Source organism: Vigna radiata, chromosome 7, assembly GCF_000741045.1.
Source record: "Vigna radiata var. radiata cultivar VC1973A chromosome 7, Vradiata_ver6, whole genome shotgun sequence".
In the NCBI taxonomy this organism is placed as follows: domain Eukaryota; kingdom Viridiplantae; phylum Streptophyta; class Magnoliopsida; order Fabales; family Fabaceae; genus Vigna; species Vigna radiata.
This window is the reverse complement of record NC_028357.1, coordinates 37205927-37223901: the sequence shown is the minus strand read 5'-3', so window position 1 is coordinate 37223901 and position 17975 is coordinate 37205927. Positions and strand designations below refer to the sequence as shown.

General features: G+C 28.9%; 1 protein-coding gene across 4 annotated transcripts; it reads left to right on the top strand.

The window, feature by feature from the left end:
• Positions 1–9064: 9064 nt before the first annotated feature.
• LOC106765864 (bifunctional 3-dehydroquinate dehydratase/shikimate dehydrogenase, chloroplastic) lies at positions 9065–17147 on the top strand. 4 transcript variants are annotated; one of them, XM_014650631.2, is made up of 12 exons: positions 9089–9184; positions 9268–9485; positions 13607–13712; positions 13825–14052; positions 14185–14531; positions 14614–14677; positions 14770–14878; positions 14981–15124; positions 15824–15972; positions 16204–16366; positions 16469–16513; positions 16671–17147. In XM_014650631.2, exons 1-11 carry the CDS (start codon positions 9164–9166, stop codon positions 16507–16509), a joined length of 1590 nt encoding a protein of 529 aa, XP_014506117.1. In that variant the 5' UTR covers positions 9089–9163; the 3' UTR covers positions 16510–16513; positions 16671–17147. The 4 variants fall into 4 exon arrangements, with proteins under 4 accessions (XP_022639302.1, XP_022639301.1, XP_014506117.1 ...); XM_022783582.1 differs by having other exon boundaries at positions 9091–9178; XM_022783581.1 differs by having other exon boundaries at positions 9065–9485; positions 13825–14043.
• Positions 17148–17975: the final 828 nt, after the last annotated feature.

Genomic DNA, 17975 nt, shown 5'->3' with positions numbered 1-17975 from the left:
AGAACGAGCAAAACTCTACCAAGATTGCAATGACATGGTTTAGTAACAAATTACATATTGCCAATGGTAGTAATTGTTCCATAATAATATAGTAATCATGACTTTTTAGTCTTCATATTTTATGTTACATCTCATCAACACATCTATAAATGTTACTTGAGGAACCATCTAGTACTAAAACATTTTTCAAAGTTTTGAGAAACAACATTTTGGTATCACGAGTCAATGAAAACAAAACAAGGTGGTATCTTCCATTATTGTCTAACAAGATCCTGTCTTATGTCTATTTCCTTTAAATATTTCCTAACATCAAGATTGTCTTTAGATTTAGGCTTTTCATTAAACAAAGTATACATCATATTGTCAAATACATTTTTTTCAATATACATAAAATATAAATTGTGGCACAACAAATTAGACTCCCAATATAGAAGTTTAAAGACAATGTTTCTTTTATTCAGTTGTTTAACTTCTTGTCTGCATATGTTTCCTCTACCACCCAAATGTATTCCTCTTCGGTGTAACATTAATATTTTCCACTTGCNTAAAAATGTCAAATCCTGATAATTTTAGTGGCGGATTTCGTTCTTTAGTGCTTCCATCAAAGTGAACACGATTCAATCTAAATTTATGGTTTCTACTTAAAAGGCGACTATGTCTTATATAACATAACTTCTTACTATGAGGAAGACGACAAGGTTCTACATCAAGGTTACTATGAGGAAGGCGACTATGTCTTATATAACATAACTGCTTACTATGATTGTAAGTACACATCAATATTATTTTTAGGCATTTGCTTGCCTAGAATGATCATGGATCAATGAAGTGTGTTTCATACATATCCAAGGTGGAAGATTTTATGGAATTAAAAACATTGATCAAATACTCTAAGTATAACTCATAGTGCCAAAAGGATTAAAATCATCAATAGCAAGGCCTAAGCGAACATTTTGAGGATCTGAAGCAAAATCAAGATGCATTAAACTAAACGTCTTCTATGCCTCACCATCTCTTGGATGCCTTATAAACTCGTCCTTGCTCTCTAAAGAATGCAATCTCACATGCTTTGTAGTCTTACAACACATAAATAATATTTACAATATTGGTTTTAATGAAAAGTAACACAAAACTTTTGCAAGTTGTTTTTTTTTTTTTTTCCTTTTTTGGATTCCATCTAAATGTACCATAATGTGTGCATGTTTGCATATATTTTTCATCATCTCTTAAATATAACATGCAATCGTCTGAACATGCATATATTTTGGTATAGTTAAGACCAAGTTTGTTTATGATTTTCTTAACCTCATAAAAAGAAAGAGACAACTTTGCTTCACTAAATGCATTTTTTAACAAATCCATGATCATAGTCATTGCATTGCCACTTAATCCACCTAAAACCTTGATATGATATAGTTTTATTGAAAACTCTAATTTTATGTACTTGCTCCCGTCACACAAGATTTGATTTCCATACTTGAAAAGCTCAATAAATTCATTATAATTCTCCCTTTCATTCAAAACATCATCTACAATGGTTGTGATATGCTTATATTAGCATTTTATTGTCTATAATGCCCAAATGCTTCATTTATTATTGTTTTATTGGATTTTCAAAATGAAATATCTTGTATATATCATCTTCATTTCTAGAAATATCTTTTATTTGTTTCTCACATGAAGATTCCAACTGACATATTTTTTATATATTTTTTAAAATCAAGTGTTCCTTAAGTATGCCTTTAGTTTTCCATTTCATAAACCCACATTTGGAACATGGACATTGAATTCTATCTCCAACAACTTCATTCTCAAATGTAAAATCTAAGAATTTTTCTAAACTAATTGAGTATTCAACTATATTTTGAGAGTTAGGAATCCGAGATTTATCCATTCAAAAATATCCTAAACAAAATAATAGTATGATAATTCATAAAATACATTAACACATGAAAAAAGAAAACAATATTCTGTTGGAAAAAGGTTGGTTTCGTTTCAACACCAAGAGGGGGTGAATTGGTGTGGTTTCAAAATCAGAGTCTTTTTAAATTTTTTTTCACAAAGTATAAACCTTTACAAAGTTTCTTGAATCACAAGGAATGAAAATTCTAAGTGCAACGGAAAATACAAAGTTGACTATGAAAACAGTAAAGTCAACTTAATGTAAAAGTGTAGGGATAAAGAAATCAAATGCAAATTTTTATACTGGTTCGGCCTCAATACCTACATCTAGTGTCCTTCCACAATTCGAAAGCAAATAATGGTCAAGGTTTTTACAATAAGGCTTTTATAAGACCTCCACGTCAAAAATATAAAACACATCTCTAACCCTCTAACCAAAATATAGGCACTACACACAACAAGATCTGCAAACAAGATATCCTCTCTTCTGCAATCTTCAACTTACTTTGAACAATCCTCGAAGTGTACAGACTCCACGAGTCAACCCCCTGTAATCCCAGCAGGATAACAACCACAATCTTTTCCAAAGATTGAGAGAAATCTTGATCAGCAGACGTGTACCGCAATGTGCAAAGTATGATCAACCAATAAGCACAAAAATCTTTCTCCTTCAAAGAACCTCTTCAAAGATAAATCACCACGGTCTTCTTAATGAGTTCTTGGAGCAAATTCTCATAATAGGAAAATGGTGAAAAGTGTATTTTGGGAAAATAGGAAAAATGTTGCTTGTGGGAAAGTTTTAAGTGTAAGAGGAAAGGTTTGGAGAAATTTAAGGGTACAAGGGAAGATAAATGGTGAAAAGTGTATCTTAATTTGTGGAGGTTATAAACCTCTTCAAAAAACAAATAAAACCCCAATATTATTATTTTTCTAACAACTCATTATAATCATCTTAGATAATGTTAATTTGTGGAGGATTTTTATAACCTCCACTAAATAATGTTAACACTCAAGATGTTACAGTATTTAACACATTTAACTCAAATGTCAATCATCATTTAACACGAACAACAAAATAATAATATTAAGTTAAATGGATTATATTAATTTAACTTTAACATATCAAAATTTATAAACTAAAAACATATTTAATCCTTAACTTTTTATTAAAAAATATTATTTATCATACTAATTTTATACTTGTTTGATAATTAAAATTCTATAATAATTTTAAAAAATATGAATTATCTTGTTTATAATTAAAATTGTGTATATGATAATTTTATTTAAAAAATTATTTACCAAAATCATTATGTTGATTCTTAAAACTTCTGAAAGTGATTAATTACTGTGTTAAATTTCATCCTTAGTATAAACACAATATTTAAATATTTGACTTAATTTATAATTAAAATTTGTATTTATATTACAACTTTAAAAATTAACAATTCTTCTTTTGTGAATGATAATGTGAGACGGACTATATTAATATAGTCTGCATTGTCATTCTTAATATTAAAATTGCTATATTTTTTGTATTTTTTTTAAGTATATAATTCATTTCATTCCATTCCAACAATATAAATTTTTAAAATAAGCTTACTATAAATTATATTTCTTTTAATAATCAATGTTTGAAAAAAATAATAAAGTTTTATACAATAGTAATAATAATTTAAATTTGATTATTTCTCATTTTAGTTTGTTACTGAGTAATAATAATTTTATTGTCTCTCTTTATCCAAAACAATGGAATAATAGTCTTTTACTATCAAATTTGAGCTTTAAAAATGAGAGAAAATATTTATTCTCTTAAATTGTCCTAAAGAGGCAACTCTCTTAATCAAAAGAATGACATTGCCTTTTATATATTAAATTATTAGTTCAGAAAATGTAAAGAAAAATGAAAAAACAAAAAGCCAGAAAGAGAAATAAAAATGTTGAAATGAAATGAAAAAAAAATGATAAAGTAAAAAATGACAATGAAAAAAAATGTTTTAAACTTGTAATTAAAATTTAATACTATATCAAAATATTTTATAGATAAAAGAAGCATTATTTATCAAATTCTAATAAAACTAAGTCTCAATTACTATTTATCCATAATTTTGTTTGGAGCATTTTCTGCGTTGTTATTTCATCCTTTTTACTGTGTTTCATTCGACATTTATTGAATAATTTTTTTACTCCTAATTCTAGAGTAACTTAACTCGTGTGTTGTCTTCAAATAATTCACAATTGTTCCAAATTCTAGCAAACATTTTCATATTTAATCACTTCTCTAATCTCACTTTTATGCTCAAATCAAGGAAGTTATTTTCTTCTTTCCCATTTATATATTATTTATTTATTGATAGATGGGTTAAATATATATTTTTTTTAATTTCTCAATTTGAAAACGAAATTAAATTTTGTCTATGTCTCAAAATTTGATATTTAGTTATCTAACTCAAAAAATGAATGGATATGATACCTTAACATAAATATATTAAATTTATTTTGTATGTTATATAACATTTTAGGTTTACATTTGAATTAAGGAAAATGATATTTTAACACCAATTTTTTGACACCATTTTGACACTGCACACGTGTCAAAATGTGGTTGGACGATTTCAAATTAAAAAAATAATTTTGGTTTTTCTCTTCCAAATATGCTCTTACCTCAGTTTTTTTAATTTGAAATCGTCCAACCACATTTTGACACGTGTACAGTGTCAAAATGGTGTCAAAAATTGGTGTTAAAATATCATTTTCCTTGAATTAAATCATATCAAATGGTATAAAAGTTCAAACGCTAATCTCGAACACTATTTAACATCTTAAAAAAATTAACTCAATTGAATTAAGAACACTATTTATGTTTATTTTTAAAGTTTGAGGACAAAATTATATGAAAATTTGATATAAGAACATATTTCAATTTCTAATCAAAATTTAAGGACTAAGAACATATTTAACTCTTTATACACTCTCATTTCTAAAATGGAAGTAATTTTTGTTATCCTAGTTGAAAAATGTAATATGTGAATAAAGAGGTAAATTATATAACATCATAAATAAGGACTAAAAGATAAGAATAAAAAGCATAACCTAGGCCCACAACTTGTTTCTTCTTTTCTCCTTCTGTGCCTGCACCATCCTATTATTCCTCTCTTTTCACTCACAAGCATCTTCCAACTTCATCTATTTTTATAAATTAATCACACCACAAAAAAATGGAAGCCTAAAGAGTATTTTGAACTGAATGGTTTTTAGTATAGAGTGAGTTTATATTTATTCTATTAAATCATTTTTTGTTAGTTTTGATAATGTTTTAACCATCAATCTAAGTAGGGATAGTTTAGAGAAGTGATTCTCTCATCATAACCTATTATATATACTGAATTTTGGTTTTGTTTGGACACTTAGGTATAAGTCACTAATTGAAGGCAACTCAATTTCACTAGTTTAAAGATTTGTTTGAGAATAAGTTGTTTTTGAGGTAAGAGAGACTAGTAAGTATTCTCAAGTACAATTGCTTTAAAGTTTTGATAACATTGAAATGTTTGTGATAAGAACCTTTGGATTTTGTTTGATTGTTTGGTTTCTATTTTTAGATATTTTTTTATTTATTCATGCTAGAATACATAATTTGATTTCTTTCATTTATGGTGATGATGAAAAGGTTGTGGTAACTATTTGTGATTGTTTATGCTGTGATTGCACCTTGATGACATGATTTATGGGTTGTTTTATTGAATATTTTTTCTTATATTGAATTTAGTAATTGGGGTGCAATTTTTATAAAGAAATGAGATTGGGAAAAATGGATGATTTATTTTTGACATGTTTCAAATTGGTGCATTGGTATATTTGATACATTTTTAAAGAGGAATGAGCCTATATGACATAAGAAAGCCTTGAAATAACTTAAAAAGACTCAATGGACCAATTTAAAACTTGTTAAAACTCTTTTATATCTGTCATAGTCTTGAGCTATACTGTAGAACCCGTAGGCACCAAACGAAGAACCCAAAACAATGAGTTCTAGTGATTTAGAGCATCAGACACAACTTTGGGACCACTGAGCACACAAAAGTCAATAAGCTTCAGGGGTTTTGGTGTTAGAATGCAACATTTTGAGCATTCGGAGCCACCTTGATTTTTTTTTACTAAGCTTTGTAAAATCAAGTATCTCGCTTCATTAGCCATTAGATTGGATTGAAATTTTGATCACTGGCTTAAGACACACGATTCTTCATTTTGACCATTAGGATCTTTGATTGGAAGTTTGTGATTAGAGAAATGATTTTCACAATTTTGGTATAATTAACAAAAAAATTGTAATTGAATGTTATGTAAATGTAAGAGAAACTAAATGATGAATTATTGACATGTAATTTGAAATAGATAGTAGGTGATTTATGCTATGTGATGAGTTTGGGCTGAGGTAACATATATATTTATAACATCATTTGATGATTTAAGATTATATTATAAATGTGATGTTGTGAATGTAGTGGCTCCTAGGGAGGGAATATTACATTGATGTGATATGGTGTTAGGTACACTAGTACAAAAACAACGTACAACGTCGAATATTTTTGACCTTTCACGTCGAATTCGAGAACGACGTCATATTGGGAGACATTAAATTGACGTTGAATGTAAAATATTGGACGTTAATTTAAAGTCAAATTTTTTCAATACACGACGTTAATTTAACGTTGAATTTTGTCAATATACGACATTAATCAAATTTTTTTATTTATTTTTAATTAATTGTGATCCTTTTTACAAATCTGCGAGACCTAAAAATAAGAAAAACAACAAATTTCAGTTTTTGGTATTTTATAAAGCATGGACTATGAATAGTAATATAGGATCAACAACAAAGAACAATAACAAACAAGTTCAATCAAACAACAAACAAGTTCAATCAAACAATAACAACAAACAAGTTCAACCAAACAACAAAAACAAGCAAGTTCAACAAATAAAAATAACAAATAAGTTCAACAAATAAGTTCTTCAAAACGAAAACGAACACGAACAAAATGTGATGGTCAAAAGGTGGGTTCATCAGAATAAAATGTTGTCACTAAGCAAAATGCGCCTATGAAGAACAAGAACACGAAAATAATCGGTGAAAACAAACGAAAATCATATCCAAAGTAGTTAATTAACATGCATTTGTATCAAATGAAAGAAAGATTACATGTGATGGCCGTTAAACTTCATTTGAGAAAAGTTTGAGCAGAGAATAGAGTCTCGCGCACTAAGATAAAGTGAATGAATTTTCAATCTATACTGCTCAAATTTTTATTAAATTCACTAACCTTTTGACGTCTAACGCTGGGACATTGGACGTTTTATATCTTTTACGTCGAATTACAATTTTAAACGATGTTTAATAATTGCATTTATTTACAAAAATGTCACCGGTCATTTTTAACGTTGGCTATTGAGTGGTTCAACGTTAAAAGCGTGACGTTATACGCTGCTTTTGCACTAGTGGTAGTATACCGAGAGAGATTTTGTAGATGTTATCCTAAATCTATTAATATCTTACTCATGTAGAGGAAGATATTTAGTTATGGGAATTGAATGAGGTTCCTACAATCTGAACCGTCAATATGAAAAGGATCAGTCCTTGTAGATATAAGAAATTTACCCTGATCATACTCTAAAGGGAATAATGTCCCTATGTAAACCTATAGCTATAACTCTTGAGAGGTAGAAGTGAGTTATGATGAGTGCCAAGTCTCGAAATTTGCTCAATATACTAGTCTTTTAGAAATATAGTCAAATACTTATGTTTTGGGTTGAGCCATGAGTATTGAATTACATTAGACATTTGGTTTTAAACATTATTGCTTTAAAGTCAAGAATAAAACATAATTATGGGTTATAATTTTGTTGTTGTTAAAATTATAATTATGATGGAGACGAGGAGATATGATAAATAAGGTAAGATTTTGACTTATATTTGATAATATGTAATGGATTGAACTATTAGTTATTCTTTAATTATATTATTGATTTATATAGTATTACTAAATTTTCAATAGGTTATCTTTTTCTTTTTTGTTTTATTGTGGTTTTTCTCATGATTGTATATTCATATACTAGAATAAATGATTCTATAAGTGATAATGGAAGCAAAAATATGACTGTAGAATTATTACTTATTTTATATTATGGAATGTATATTAGAATAAAAAGATTTTAACTTAATTAATTTGTTTTCTTTTGAAAAAAGAACTTTCATAAAAAATATTATTAATTATGTAGATTTGTTTAATAAATAAAATATACTCCTAGATATGTAATTTATTAAATTAATAGTAAAATAAATGCTAATTAGGGTTGATAAAAATATTCATAACGTGGGGACATGTACGTTAGCATATTTACCTTCTTCATGCATTCAAGAACAATTAATCTAAACTCTTAAAAAGTATGGGCACCATCATTTCTCATAGATTAGTATTTTCTGAAATCCAAATCTTTGACAATATCAGACATGTTGAAAACAATACTTAAAATGAGTGACAAAATAAATAAATGAATAACATAAATTAATCTTATAATGTATATAAATCATAACCAGAACTTATTATTCAAACAGAATTTTAAATCATTTATTTATACACAACAACATAAACTATATAAAGGGCCATAATTTGATTATGCAACAATTATAATTGACTTCTTTATTAATACAGTGATAACTTTTATATATGTCATATTCATATATGATGATGTTTAACCACACATATTTTCTGTAAAAGGATAAATATATATATTTTTACATTGGTATTATTTTTTAAAAAAATATAGATAAAATTTTAATTTTTTATAATTATTAATGTATATTGAATGAATATAAATATGGATCATATTCTTACTGGTTAATCTTGTCCAAGCATTTCAATCAGGAATGCAAAAGGACTATATTACTGAATGCATTGTACTATAAAACTTTCCAGCAATCAATATTTTCATCCAATTTATTCATGAGTCAACAAATATCTTTAATGTTTGTTGATACATGTACACTCATTTTACATGCATGATTTTTTATAATAAGAAAGTGAAAAATATTGTGTAGACATGTGATAAATAATTTTTTCTCTAAAAAAATAAAGGGATAAATAGATGAGTTTGATTGGCTAAATACATTAACACATGTGCTGTGAAGTTTATCCTAACAAGAACAAAACTATTACAAACAAAATAACTCTTCCAAAATTCAATTCTCACCTCAATTTTTCAGATGGATTCTCCAAACGTTGTCGTAACTCACTCTCTTATCTTCCTCGTTTCTCTTCCACTGCTTCAAATTCAACCCTAATTTTTGTTTGTTTTTGCATTCTTCAGATCACGGCGCCATCAGTAGGTAGGAAGAATGTAACCTTAATCTGCGTCCCTGTAATAGCGGAATCAGTTGAAAAAATGAAGATAGATATGCACAAAGCCAAAGCTGAAGGTGTAGACCTCGTCGAACTTCGATTGGACTCCTTGAACACCTTCAATCCCTTTCAAGATATTAACATTCTCATTCGCCACCGTCTACTACCATTGTTGTTCACGTACAGGTTGAAATTCCTCTCTTTCTCTTTGTGTTCTCTCATCATTCCCAATTTCTGCATGTTAGTTCAAGCAAGAAGAAAAAGGAAATTTTGCATTAATTATGTATCTGTTTATAAAATGAGACTTAAATAGGTTTTATTTTTTTTGAATAAACTATTTTTACTGTTCACGTCGCTTATAATATTATAAAATGATGTTATATTTAATTATAATTTGTCTTATAAAAATAAATTAATAAATTGACTACTTTTATTATTCCATATGATAAACAAGCAAATATAATTTAAAAAGGATAAATGTAAATATAAAAATAAAAATAAAAATAAATAAATAAGAGTATAAAAATATTTTTATTAATAATAGAAGAAACATAAATGCTTATTTTAAGACAAAATATCGTAATGAATACTAATCAGATTACTAATTAACTTGGAGACTTTAAAATAAATAATGCAAGCTTTGATGCATACAAATATATTTATCTTTTAATAATTTAAAACATTACTCTTATCTTTTTTATTTGTATTTTAATAAATATGTTATTATTAAATAAAAAATAAGGGGATAAATGACACCTAAAAATAAAAGAAATATGAATTTTATATAAAACTAAAACAATATAATTTTTTATTGGAAATATAAGAAAATCAAATTTTTACTTTAAAATTATTATGCTTGAATAATTGCACCCTCCTAACAATTTGTGCTTGAACCCACATTAATTTTAACTTTGGATCCCATTTTTACTTTATTTAACAGCAAAAGAAAATTAAAATTAAAATGTCTATTGTGCAGCAAGAGTATTTTAGAATTAAATTACAATAATTTTGGTTAAGATATTTTTAAAATTTTAGTTTTAACAAAATCTCTAGAATATATGATTTTTCCAACAAGTTTTTCACCAGTATTTATAAAAGGAAAAAACGAAGTGAAATTAAACTTAACTTATATATAGTTTAAAAATAAAAACATATAAACGTTACATAAGAGAATTTCTAGAAATACATAAAAGAAGTTTAGCTTATGAAAAATTTGATTTACTTTTTTTAATTATTTATGAAAAATTATCTAAGAAACCTGAATTTTACTACATGTTGTTATTTAAAAGATGTAATAAATTTCAAATTCTATTTAATAGCATATAACTACTTAAATAAATATCATATATTTAATATTTAATAATAGATCATTTAAAATATAAAATACTATTACATTTATCGAAAATATAGTTAAAATATCAAAATTATATACAATGCTTTTATACAACTAAAAGATATAAAAAAAAAAAAACAATAAAGTTCTTTAAAAAGACTAAATACAATTAGATCCACTTAGCAAACAAACTGATGCATGACCTTAATCCTACATGAGATCAACCACTACCTCATCATCTACAGCACTATTTACAGCGATCATTGCAAAAGAAAGAAATATAAACAAACCAACATAGAATAAAGGGAAAACTAATGTGTAAAATGAGTATTAATAAAATAGGAATAAAGATGTTATCACAAATAACTCATTCATAACAACAATCATATCAGATATAAAGACTCAAACTAAACTCAACGATTTAATGTATTGATATCAGATTCAGGTGAGTTATGCACTTGTGGTGGTAATTATTGCTCTACAAAGTCATTGTCAATGAGTTTCACCCTACCACACATAAAATTAATTTGTTAACATCTCTGGTCAAGATAAAACTCCTACACTAGGTCCTCATGCACCTCTCACCACATACTCTACCCTTCTCTATTCGAGATTGAATGGTTATTAAAGCGACAAGAAAACTCTCAATACTAAATCCATATATCAATATATACACTAAAGAAATGTCATCATAAAATATCCTTGTGATATCCCTGAAATTACACTAAATAAAAGAGAATGCTTATATCCATCAACAAACTCGTCATCATCACCATTTCATACATCATTATTCGTATGCATATTTATTCATATATCTATCAACCATTCTCATATAAACATCATAAACCAACTATAATTTTTAAGATTCATAATATCATGCATTAAACTTATCAAAATATAACATATTTTCGCTTAGCAAGAATATATACTCAGTGAGTAATGCCTAAAAGTTCACTCTTCCAACGACCAGATAGTTTGCCTATTGAAATAATCACTAAAACTAATAAACTTAAATTTTTTCAAAAGTTGCCTAGTAAGACTTGTCCTGCTCAACTATTATCAAGTCAATGAACTTTCTGACTTTGGTTTCGCTCCACTAGTATATTTCCACCCAATGACTACCAAGTCGGTAGCTCTTTGACTTTAACTTTGTCCGCTCAACGACCACAAACTTAGTAGCTCTTTGATTATAGCTTCGTCCAGTGAGTATATTCTCTTCCAACAAGTCTGCATAATTATGTAGAACATAATTTTACAAATTTACGTCATTCCAACCCTACAAATTTAGTCCAACAGTAAACACATATGTCAAAACATTACCAAATTCGAATTATACATACCTTCACTAGTTCAAACAATATGATTTGCTATACCAAATAGGCAACATTCCCAATTTCATCATACAATACAAGTAAGCCAAATCAAAACCCAAATCTCAGTTCAACCTATCATATTTCATCTCAGAGCTCAATCATACAAGCAAATCATCGTACAATCATACAATTAGCAATCACAAGGTATCAATCACATAAAAATTGTGCAATTAGTTTCCCTAAAAGACAAATACAATTGCTTTAATGAATCTCAAATCCCTTCGGACTCATAAAATGTCATATCTATACCTAGGAACACTTATCACCATATATTCGTATAGAGTATTCAAACACTACATACAAACTAAGATGATTCACACAGAAAAAGAACATTCAGACCAAAAAAAAAGACAAAAAACCAAAAGGTAAAAAAACCTAAAAAAAAGAAAAAAAGTTTTAAGAAAAAGATTTTTTTTTAAAATATATATTTTTAAATAATGAAATTCGTTTATAAAATCTATATTTATATTTTAAAATTTTATATTAAAATAATTACATCTTATAATTTTAAATACATTATCAATTTTAAAACACACTTTCTTTTTTTACTCTTATAGTAAATTTTATTATTACTCTTTAATATGTATTATCATAGCATGTATCACAAAACGTCATAAAACTTGTTATACTTTTCTAATACAAGTATTTATTATATAAATTTAAAGGAAAAATATTTTTAATAAATATTAATACACAATAATTTCAACCACAGAATGCTTATTAGAGAGTTTTATATTGTTTTTCATTTTATTTATCAATGAAAAGGTCTGTGTCATGACCTATGAAATAAAGATGTTTACGGTTTACTGTTTATCCACATTTTTATTATATTTAAATAATACAGCTTTAACAAAATATATAATTTTGTAAAAAAGTTTAAAAATATGTATGCGGTTCTTCTTTTTTTTTTTTTTATGTAAAAAAGTTATATAAATTATCTTGAAATAAAGAAGTTATGAAGTTGAAGGACTACATATTTTATTAAATAAAAGAAATACTTTTGTTTAGTAAAAGATAAAATTATTTAATTAAAAATAATAAATACTTATAAAAAGGTGTATATATCTTCTTATATAAAAGGAAAAGTATTTTTAACAATACTTTTTTAATAACTTTTTGATAATGTATATATGACACCGTTTTAAATATTTTTTTAAATGTAAATTTAAATAGACCAAGAAAATGATGACACATATTCTGTTATCAAATATGTTGTAAAAAAGTGTTGTCAAAATATCATCATGTATATAAAATGGTATAAATGAGCTTCTTGAATAATAAATGTTTTCTCTTTTGTAAATGATTTAGTTTTATTTTTTCTCAAGAAACACTGAAATTATTTTATTTCTGAATCATCTGTCTCTATATGAATTATTATTATACCTGTTACTAGTTTAGCAAAGAGACTATGGTCAGCCTCACCCAAGAAATGCTTCGGGTTGATGAAATGTGAAGTAAAAAGAAAAAAAAAAAAGATTCTTATTGTGATATTAAAAGCTATCAGACTCAAATATTTTAATCTGTTGATCATTAGCTATGATGTGATTTGAAATCGGAAGATTTTATCTCTTTGAATGACGAAAATTCAATGCTTTTCTAAGGCCCAAATGGGAGGGTGGTATGTATGATGGTGACGAAAACAAACGGTTGGACGCACTAAGGATAGCAATGGAGTTGGGAGCTGATTACATCGACGTTGAACTTAAGGTTGTTTTTCGCTTCCGTTTAATGTTTTGCCCCATTTGATGAAATCCAGATTATATAATGCTTGAACTCCGAAACTTAGATGAAACATTTCCTATGTCATATATCTCTAAAGGTGGCGCCTCAATTCTATGACTCTATACGTGGGAAGACATACAATCAAACCAGGGTCATTGTTTCATCTCACAACTTTGAACTTACTCCTTCAACTGAGGATCTGGGCAACCTTGTAGCAAGAATACAAGCAACGGGAGCAGACATTGTGAAAATTGCAACAACTGCTGTGGACATTGCTGATGTAGCACGCATGTTTCAAATAACGGTGCATTCTCAAGTAAGGAATGTAGGTCTAGAAACGGAAATTTAACAAGAAGTTTTAACTTTTTATTCAACTTTTCTATACCCATTGTTGATCTTATCCATCACTGACTTTAACTTGTGTTATTGTAAAGATAACTACTGTTCCAATTTACAGGTTCCGTTGATTGGAATTGTTATGGGTGATAGGGGGTTGATTTCTCGTGTACTTTGTGCGAAATTTGGTGGGTATCTGACATTTGGCACCCTTGAGTCAGGAGTAGTTTCAGCTCCTGGTCAACCTTCACTTAAGGATCTATTGCATCTATACAATTTCAGAGCACTAGCACCTGATACAAAAGTATATGGGCTTATTGGAAAGCCTGTCAGTCAGAGTAAATCACCCACGTTATTGAATGAAGCCTTCAAGTCAGTTGGTTTTAACGGTGTTTATATAATTCTATTGGTGGATGACATTGCCAATTTTCTCAGGACTTACTCTTCTACGGATTTTATGGGATTCAGGTTCCAACTTTCTTATAAGAAATTTTCAATTTATGTAAGGAAATTTCGAAACTGAAATTGATATTTAGCATTTGTATATCAGTGTTACCCTTCCTCACAAGGAGACGGCAGTTAAGTTGTGTGATGAGGTTGATCCAGTGGCTAAGGTAAAATGATTTACTATTCACAATTTGGGATCGATAATTGGAAATGATTTTATTTCGTTTATCTAAATTCTTCCGATTGGTTGTGAGCACAGTCTATAGGGGCTGTGAATTGCATTATCAGAAGACCAACTGATGGGAAATTAATTGGGTATAACACAGACTACGTTGGTGCTATTTCTGCAATTGAGGATGGGTTACGAGGTAGTTGTCATCTTCAGTGGCTAACCAATGTTCAATCATTGTTGTTGGTAACTGTTATTCTGAAGATGTTGTGTGCGTGTGCTTCAATTATTTCTTGGCCAGGTAACCATAATGGTAGTAGCACAACTGTTTCTCCATTAGCCGGTAAGCTGTTTGTTGTAATTGGGGCTGGTGGTGCTGGGAAAGCAGTTGCTTATGGTGCGAAAGAGAAAGGAGCAAGGGTTGTGATTGCGAATCGTACCTACGGTAAACTTCATGATTTGCTTTTTTCTTTCTTGAAGTTAAAGCGTGTTAAACTTTCAAAGTTACTTCTCGGATGTTTCTGACAAAACATCCTATGTAGGAGATAACTGATAATGTGCTCAGTTCGTAATATTGATGTTTTGGATGAGAAATGTCTCTGGGTTCAGAAGAGAACAATAATTTTAGTAAAAAGTTATATGGTGTTCAAGTTTTGGGTACAAAATCAGCGGTTTGAAGCATCTCAGTTGTTTTTCTTTTGGGTTATATTTCTCCTGATATCTTGATAACGAGTTTAAGAAAACTTGGATTTAGTTAATGGTAATGTCAAACCTGTTTCAGTTTTCCTCTTTTGTTTACGCTGTATACACTATTGTGCTTTTTCCTTTCAGAGTTCCTTTCTTCAAATGGTATTTTCTATGGTCCCAAATTTTCATTTTACGTGTGGATAACCTTCAAACATCAGTACTTCCGAAACAACATTGTTTATGGTGTGGTGTTGCTTGGTCCTCTAACAAGAATGTGTAGCTTTTTTAGCAGAAACAATCACAACATTGTTTACTTTTTTATAAGCTTCCAACATCAGTACTTACATTACATTCAATGTGTAGCTCTTTTAGCAGAAACAATCACAACTATTATTTCCTGTCAATTTGAAACATATTTAATGACATATTACATATGTACTGCACTGTTTATATACAGATCGAGCCAGAGAACTTGCTGATGCAATTGGAGGAGAAGCTTTGCCCCTTGCTGATTTGGATAATTTCCATTCGGAGGATGGTATGATTCTTGCAAACACATCATCAATTGGAATGATTCCAAAAGTTGACGAGACACCTATTTCTAAGGTTTGCTCCTTTAATGTAGATGTGCCATACCAATTAGGACCTTGAAATATTGCTGGTGTAAGTTTTCAATTTGATATGTTATTGCCAATCATATCTTCTTCCATTTGCTGAAGAAGTTGGTTTTCTATTCAGATGAAATATGTTTATTGGTGTCTGAAAATGCTTATTTCATTTCTTGATCTCACACAAATTAGGACCAGTATGATAACTTCCCTTTTGTTTTTTATGCAGCATGCTTTGAAACATTACTCCATAGTTTTTGATGCTGTGTACACACCCAAGATGACTAGACTGTTGAAAGAAGCAGAAGAAGCAGGAGTCACCATTGTGACAGGATTTGAGATGTTCATAGGGCAAGCATATGGGCAGTTTGAGAATTTCACTGGATTGCCTGGTAAGCTGAATGTAAAAATTTAATTGAAGAGAGTTTCATGTATTAATTGATCCGATTGATTTTGAAATCTTGTATTTCTTTGATGGTATTTTGAATTTGCAGCACCAAAGAAGCTCTTCAGACAAATTATGAAAGACTATTAATGAGGTTTGCGAGTCATTATCCTTATCCAATTGAATTTTAAATCTTGTATTTATTTGATTGTATATGTAAGGAATAATATGTTGGCATCCCATTCGTTAGACATAATCTCGACCATAATTAAGAATAATGTTGTTAAAGTAATAATGAGATTAACATTCAGGTTAGGCAATTGCTTCCTACCCCATCGATTTCTTCGTACACTTCATTATTTCTTTTAATTCCATTCCTACTGGAGGAGAGGTGGTGACGGTTTGTGCAATTGAGACACGTTGTGGGATACCGAAAAATAATACGGTTATTTGTAAGGAAAATGGATCCAACAGCCCAGGAAGTTGACTTACGAGTGGGATTAAAGGGAACAACCACAGATGGACACGTGGTGGAAGACATGCAAAGCAAGATGAGAGGAAAGGCACATGATCCAATAGCATAAGCACAAACTTGAAGGGCGATGAGTAGAGTATTCTCTAGTATTAATGTAATAAGAGTTTAGTGAGAGATGGAAGAGTGGTTGGCATTTATCTTCTCTCTCATTTAATTTCTTTGTCCCTTTTGGTCTTTCTTTTGAGAACCAATTTCATTAGTGAATTATATTGTATGTTTTTATGAAATTTCATGGTCGTCAATACATTAAGTATATCCATTAAAAAAATAGAATAATATTGGTTTAATACTTGGTTTTTATATTCACTTTTGTTTAAAATGGTTCTCAAGTTATTTTAGCAAAGTGGTTTATTACTTTGTAAAAATTGTTCGATTTGATCATTTTTACTAAAGATGTTTAACTCACTAACGGCGTAATGTTTATCTTAGTCAATATTTAATGAGCTGTCAATTTTTAAAATACATGACAAGATAAGGTCAAACGACAGTGGCAATTACTATTAGTTAACTAGTGTTAAATGTTAATTCCTAATTATTTTTAAATCCTAATTAAGTGCATTACAATTCAACCCTAATTAATTTTTCCCAAATGTCTGATTTCCTTTTAAGAACCCTTATCATTTTTGTCTTCCCCACCTTCTGGTTCTTTCTCACGGACAAACCCATGTGTTGGTTCGAGTCCATTTTGGTAGAGAGGGGAGGTGCTCCTCTTCCTCCTTTTGTGTGTTGGTTCGACCAGTAGGGAACCTTTCTTCTCCCATTGTTTTTATGGTTTTAGTTCTTTTCGTAGTAATGGAATGTTGTTTCCTTTTCCCCTTTCTTTGGTCTGGCTTGGTTATCACAGGAAAGAAGAGGCAAGTTTCAGGTGGCTTAGGTGAGGCGTTCCTATGACGCGAGGGTTTCATTTTCGACGTCTCTGCGACGATGAGACCTACGTCATCCAACGTCTTTGCGGTGGTAGAGGATGGGAGGAGCATTGTGCTTCATTTTAGGACTCCGAATTGGGGTTCTACTTTTGGTTTCTGATCTTGTGAATTTGGGAATCTAAATTGGGGATTTCGGTGTTTCATTTTTGAATCAG

Coding starts and splice junctions, on each gene's coding strand:
- LOC106765864 (XM_022783580.1), top strand. CDS start 9,076: ATGTGCTGTGAAGTTTATCCTAACAAGAACAAAACTATTACAAACAAA. Junction 15,973..16,203: donor ACGAGACACCTATTTCTAAG/GTTTGCTCCTTT, acceptor TTTTTTATGCAG/CATGCTTTGAAACATTACTC. Junction 16,367..16,468: donor GAATTTCACTGGATTGCCTG/GTAAGCTGAATG, acceptor TTGAATTTGCAG/CACCAAAGAAGCTCTTCAGA.